This window comes from Ammospiza caudacuta, chromosome 1 (genome assembly GCF_027887145.1).
Source record: "Ammospiza caudacuta isolate bAmmCau1 chromosome 1, bAmmCau1.pri, whole genome shotgun sequence".
Lineage (NCBI taxonomy): Eukaryota > Metazoa > Chordata > Aves > Passeriformes > Passerellidae > Ammospiza > Ammospiza caudacuta.
Genome location: NC_080593.1, coordinates 35860940 through 35867997, shown reverse-complemented (window position 1 = coordinate 35867997; position 7058 = coordinate 35860940). Strand labels below are relative to the sequence as shown.

General features: G+C 40.7%; 1 protein-coding gene across 2 annotated transcripts in view; it reads right to left on the bottom strand.

Annotated features, from left to right (window-relative positions):
• Positions 1-261: 261 nt before the first annotated feature.
• Positions 262-7058, bottom strand: part of BTD (biotinidase) — a 10265-nt gene continuing 3468 nt past the window's right edge. Inside the window, exons 3-5 of one of the 2 annotated variants that reach the window (XM_058801839.1) lie at positions 5469-5703; positions 3760-3909; positions 262-2431 (exon numbers count right to left, since the gene is read on the bottom strand). In XM_058801839.1, coding sequence (XP_058657822.1) covers positions 1241-2431; positions 3760-3909; positions 5469-5687 — 1560 coding nt within the window. In that variant the 5' untranslated portion in view covers positions 5688-5703 and the 3' untranslated portion in view covers positions 262-1240. Of the gene's footprint in view, positions 2432-3759; positions 3910-5468; positions 5760-7058 lie in introns of those variants that run through there. The other variant, XM_058801754.1, reaches the window with a different exon arrangement.

The following is a 7058-nucleotide window of genomic DNA, read 5'->3' as shown; positions in this document are numbered from 1 at the left end:
TGTGGTGGTTTCAGTTTGAACCAACTGAGACACCAGAACAAAGAGAGACTCTGAGCTCTCTGTCTCCTGTGCTCTGCTCCTCAGCCCAGTAACAGAGCAGCTGGAACACAAGGACTCACCAAAGGAACAGTTGTGTTTATTCCATTACCCAGATGAAGTCATAATAGCCAATAAGACCCCATAAAATTATAATGCTTGAGAATACATTAACTCATCTGAATGTAACCCCAAATTAATAACCTTGGAATATTCTCTTCCCAGCTTCTGCACTGCAGTAGAACAGCTATAGCACTTAATCTAGTTATTGCTCTGGAAAAAAATGGTGTGTTTTACTCAGCAGCACAAACCTGCCATCTGGCACAGGAAGCATTGATGCAAAATCCTTGCTGTCCCACAGCTTATTATGTGCTTTTCATAACTCCCCCTGAATAAATTCATGAACAGCGTGTAAGATGTCTTAAAGTCAAAACAGTCTTAAAATGACTGCTCTTTTAAACAGGGAAGTTAAAGTACTCAAACAGTACATAACATGGCCACTGACATTTAATGCTGATGTTTTCTTTGAACATAATTTCTTGTGAATTGTGTCTTGCTGCAGTCTAGGTTTTCACAGTCACTGATATCCCCCAGATTAGCTAGTCTGTAGATGTTTAGAACTGTAACATTCAGTTAAATGTGTAACAGGATTACAGATACCCGATGGCCAGTCCATGGTAATGATTTCAGCTGGAAGTTTTTGACTCTTAAGAAAAAAAAACCAATCATGGCACCCTAACCAGAGATCAGAACCTCAGCACATAAAAGCTACATGTATCTATACCTACATGATCTTGTCCATGTCAAGCACAATATTTGTGTTTTCCTTCCCTTTGTTTGTTTTTTTATTGCAGTAGTTTTCCATTCTAATAATTTCCATACTCCCAGCCCAAAAATCAAAGGATTAAATTAAAAAGGAGCAGATTCAGTTGAAATGAGAAGTGTTATTTTCTGGTATCAATCAGCTCACCAGATCACAGCAAGCCTTTATCTTTGCAAGGCAGTTCTTTCACTCCTGGTAGGACATAAGCTACCAGGCTACAGACTTTACTTACAGCCATTATTCCAAATGTGGGACCTAATCAGGCAGTGATGGGACAAACACAGCTGAATCTCTAGCAAATATGGATATTTAACAATTTCTGTTAAGATACAGACTCTGAACATATGGGCTCTTGTTTCCTGACTCAGTCAAGTATCTATGCTAGTCCTTTTCATACCATCGTCCATAGAGAGCAGCTGTCAGGAGGCCAGCAGATGTTCTATTTTTGCTGAGGAAATAGTGGTTGTTTTTCCAGCCCGTGTGATCAGCAAAGTCCAAGGTAATACCAGATGTCAGCAGCAACGGAAAGATGTAAGGGGTGCTCATATTTCCCCATAGGTGGAAATCTATCAGAGCAGTGGCATCCGTGACCTCCTGTCCACAAGTGCTAAAGCTGAGCCCACCACACTTCACCAAGGCACAGGCCTGGACATAGTATGTGCCATGCACTGTGTGGAGCCCATCAAAAACTCCCAAAGCATATAATTCATCAGTTAGAACAGCTTTCTGATAGTTTAAGTAACAACAAAGGCTATTGGCACAAACCTGGAGCTCTCCCTTTTCCCCCCATAACGGAACAAAAGTGAAGTTGTCATACATCATTTCTGCATAAAAGTAAGGAGGTGACTGTTTCTTTCCTTCTCCTTTTTCAGATACTCTGCCAGCAGTCTCTTCTTGCTCCTTAAAGCAAACTTCATCATCCAGTGAGGTGCTCGTAGAAGTCCTGCATGACTCATGTAAGTTCTCTCTAAATCTTTCATTACTCTCTAAATTGGTTTTATAATCTGCAGTACTCACAGGAATTTCTGCTACTATGAGCTTGCCACCATAACTTTCCATGTTGTGATAGATGAATGATTTGACTGGAGTGTATATACCACTCCCTGTCATGCCCAAGGTAGGGTGGTGGATGTTGGCTGCTAAAATATTGACATTGAAAGCTGTTGAAAAAGCTTGTTGGAACTCTACAGCAGACAAAAGCGGGAGCTGGTTCATCCAGGCAGTTGGATAAACAATTTGCTTCAAATTGTGCTGTCTGATGAGGCTCACTGCAGGCTCATAGAAGAGTATATCGAAGCACGTGAACATGCCAAACCTGCCAGCAAAAGGGGTGTCAAAGAGTGCATGGTCTGGCTGGGCAGGGGTGTCGAAGGCGCTCTCGAAGTACAGGTTGTGCTTGCGGTAGGTGGCCAGCAGCGCGCCGTCCGCGCCCAGCGCCACGTTGGTGTTGAACTGGAAGCGCCCGTCGGGCGGGCACCGCGGCTCCCAGCGCTCGCACAGCTGCTTGCTGCCCAGGTTGGCCACCAGGAAGATCTTGTTCTGCAGGGCCATGCAGCTCAGGCGCTGAACGACCTGCAGCACAGCATGGGGAAATGGGAGCGTGCAACAATATGGTGAGTTTTTCTATGACTTAATGTTATTTTGGAAATTCAAAATTGAACACATTTAACAATATCCATAAAATTTAAAAGCACTGATGACTTTGACAAAAGCTACTGGAGCCAGTAGCTTTGTAGGCAAAATTTCAAATGTTTATTTTAAAACATCTCTGAAAAAAATTGTTTCAAGTTTTATTTCCTCAGAAGGAAGTAAGTAAATAAATCTATTCCAAGGGTGGTAGTTTTTATAAACTTGCGACTTTTAGGAGCACCAATGGCTTTAAAACACTGTATACCAACTGAAAACTTTGCCAAGGCAGCACAACTGATCTGTGTGTGCTGCCTTTAGGACAGCAAATATCTAATAATGATCATCTGCATCTAAGGAAGGATGTTTTTACTATAAGTTTTTAAAAAGCAATTACTACTTATGACTTAGAGAAGCAGAGATGGAAAGGGACAGACCTTGCATATTACAGCAAAGAAACAGAAAATGTTGCAGACCACAGTATTAATGGAATATTTCTTCCATAACACGGTGCTGTACCAAAGACTGACATTACTGCAATCTCCAAACATCTGAATGGCAAACTTAGTTCTTGCTTGCTTGGCCATGATCATTGGTAACAAAGATTCAAACAGGTATTTGTTTACAACTGCAATTCATGCTCACACACAAATCCTGCTCACTAGGTACAGGCATGATTTCTTTCATTATATTGATTACTGGAAGAATTGGCAGTCTGTATTTACTGAGCATGGTTATTCTGAGTTCAGGTCCGGAACAGTCAGTGACAATACTATTTTTGTAATATCCAGGTCATATCTTATGTAATCATGCTTGGTCCCTGCCAAGCTGTGACTTCTATTATGTTCTAGCAGGTAAGTCCTGTTACTTGTGCTAATCATTTGACAAAGATTGCTGAGTCAGATGAGATGTCATTAAGTCATTAAAGCCAAATAGTGAGTATGCACCAAAAGGGAAGATAGCACTGTCTTGTTTTGTATAAAACAATGTTGTTCAAACTAAAACCACACAGAACAGATCTTACAAGAGAGTAGTTACCATTTCAGAGGTTGGGGAGGAGGAGATGACAAATCCAGATGGTTCATACACAACTGATCTCCCTGCATGTATGGATCTAAACCCTCCACTGCTAAGAATGAGCATCCATGAAAACAGAATCTGCTACTACGAGTTGTTAAACTTCTTGCTTACTTCCCTAAGCAAACCAACTTGAACTACTTCTCATTTGGAGCATTCAGTTATCCCACCCCTGCAGGCATCACCCCTACATTTACCTCTGTGTCATTGTACAAATAGGGCTCTCTGCAGGGATTCCACTTCCCAGGGTGTGAATACGGAATGAAATCCAGGTAAGGGTAAATGGAGCTTCTGGTGAAGTTGAAGCCATGGATTCCATCTTCAGGAAAAACAATGATCTGTGCCCCCTGTATGTAAAACAAAGACATGTTTTGTAGGCAAAGCAAAGGAAAAGGGGGGATCTCATGGGTAAAAGGAGCTAAAGAAAGTTAAGGATAACCCAATTATGTTTTGCCAATAATGTAGCTTGAAGATGTCTTTTCTTCAGCTTCAGAGTAGGTGTAACTATGTAGTAGGTGTGTAGCTGTGTATAAAGAAAACTGGTTTAACCTGACACATACCTTTATCTTGAAAAATAATGCATTTGACATGATTTTAAGGGCATGCAAATAAGAGCACACTGCATCCAATTTCTAACCAAAGGTATCCTCCCTTCACACAAGTCAGGAGAATGTCATCATTCAGGTTAAAGACTGATGACATTAAAACTTGTCTTTTTATCAGAATTATGGTATTTGCAGATACACTTTGTCAAAGTGTACAGCATCACTTAATTAATTTGGTATTGGGTGATCTACAGCTTCTTGAATTTTTCCAAAGCAAATACAGACTGACAGACACATGCATGAAGAGACATCTCTAAATCCCATTGTAGTATAGGGTTGGAGAGGGTACTGGGAATGTTGATTTTAGAACCAGCTTTCAGAACCAGCTGTGGAAGCAGTGCACAGTCTGGTAGAAATGTAGCCATGCCAGAGGCTCTGCCTGAAATTCAGGGAGATCTGAATTGTTCCTAAAAATGAGGTGCATTCTTCTTAAATCAGACACAGCACCAGTCAGTCAACTTCCTGTTAGTTTTCAAAAGTCAGCTCAAATGTGTTATCTGTGTGATGGCTCTGGGGTAATTTATGTGTCTTGGGTGCAGGGCTGCATAAAAATTGCTATTATGCTTCTGCTCAATCATCTGAACGTTAAAAAAAATAATATCATGTTTTCAAATTATATAAAAATAGTAATTCTTCTTTCTCAGAACAACAGATCTCTGAAAACTGCAAGTCAGTTCTTCTCTGTGTAGGGCCAGTAACACTTGCTTCCTTTCACTAGAACCAGCCTGGGTTTTCTTGGGAGGGGAGGAAAGAGGGCTGTGCCTAAGAACAGCTGGCAATACTAGTCTCTCTTCTCTAAATATATTTAGACTGAGAACTATTCCATGGTGGGTAGGAGAAAGGAATGGAAAATTTTAATTCCACAAAGCTGTTAAAAGCAGAACATTCATTTCCAAAGTATTTGACTTCTTTAGTTTTTAGAAACATTCAGGAATTTCCATTGAGAGCACTGGAATAAAACCAAACCCAAGACAGCTGCCAGCAAGACAAACTTTCAAGGAAACCCTTCCATTTAAGAAAACAGAAAGGAGCTAGGTATTCAGACCAAAATAGAAAATTAATTTCCCTATACTAAATAACAATGGGTGTGTTTTTCCAAGCTTGGAATAGCCCGAGTCAGGCGGGATGCTAACTGGCCTGCTTCTTTTTCAGAGCTGCTGGCAGGTCAGATCGTCTGAGAACCCAGACCATAGCTGTGGATATAAATACAGGTTTAGTTGCCTGGGAACACAGATGTGAAAGATTATCTTCAAACAGCATATCGCCAGGGCACACACAGTGCTGCCTGGAGCTGGGCATACCTGCCTGGCAGCAGCCAGCACTTGCTGCTCATAGATGTCGAGGTTCCTGCCCATGAGCTCCAGCGCGGCGCGGCGCTCCACCGGCGCCGCCGGGGCCGGGCTCAGGATGGACTCGTGCTCGTACACGGCCGCCACGTAGTGCCCCTCCCGCCTCGCTCCTCCTGACACCACTTGGCACAGGAGAAAGCAGAGGGGCAGCTTCCAGCACAGAGCCACCATGGTGAATGCCAGAAATCTGCAGGGAAAATAAACCCAGACAGGTGGGGTGGGGGAGCTTGAGAAAAATATCATGCCAGGAATTTAAATTTACAATTAAGTGTGGATGGTAACTGAGGCTCTCAGCAGTGTGGTGCTTTTAAGTTCCTGGATGACCATGTGCATGTTGTTTCTAAACCTTAAATCCATCTACACTGGTGCTTTGAACAACTGTGTCCTGTTCAAAAGTATTTTAGCTTCATACGTAGTTCCGGTGATCTCCTTGCTTGGTTTCCCTTTATAATTAACATTCATTTACAGATTATTTCACTATATATCAAAACATCTTTGGGAAAAGTTTAAAGCAGCTCACAAATTTGCAGTTCCTCCCCCATTCAGTGATGGGAGATGTATTTAAAAGTAGAATTTCCTAAAATTACTTGGAGACTGTATTTAGCAGTCAAGCAGAAATAGGACTTCTTTTATCAACACTGAAAGAGAAAATTGCCAAGAGAATTACACCAGACAATATTTCTGCATCTATCATGAAAATGCCTCTCCTAATGGATTCAGAATTCACTGCATTCTAGCTCCACATATGAAATAGGGAAATATTTCTCCTACAGTGAAGCTTTTTTGAACACTTACAAAAATGTTGAGTGCAATTCAGATCGGCATTCCTCCCACATAATGCGAATAAGTAAGTTTAAAAATGCTTTCATAGTAACAAAAAGAAATCAAAAAATCTATAAAAAATGGAGAAAATTTGTATTAGTTAGCTTTTCTTAGAAAAAAATGAATTATTGAGTCTGGAAGGCTGGGACACTCTGCAATATGGGCTCCCCATGTAACCTTTTGACTTCTCAAATCAGGGAAAGATTTAGAACAAGGACTGACACAGTCACTGGTTGTGCAACACTTCAGGAAGACTACAGAAATGCCTTTTCATTCAGAATTTTTCTCACAACCTGAGAATTCTGTATTTGTCACCACAGTGTCACTAGTATCATTAAGGAATTAAATCTCGAATATCAGTGGAGTTGAAAGAGGGTGAAGGAGAGATTACTGGTGCTATATGTTGATAGCCCTAAGTTCAGTTACTGACTTTTTAATTGTATTTGCTCTCTGGGAACTTGCATTAAAAAAAAAATAATTCCAAAACACTCTTAGTGTCCTTCAGTCTTTATGATCTACAGCTCCCTGAATTTTTCCAAAGCAAATAAAGACTGACAGACTCATGCATGAAGAGACTTCTCTAAAGCTCAGCAGGAAAAAAAAGATCCATTCTAAACTAATCACAGTCTTATTTTTATTTATGTTCTATTAAATGTAGTTTTGTACCTAAAAAAAGAAAGTCTATGGCAAGTTAACTGAAAATATCTCTTTGCTTGAATT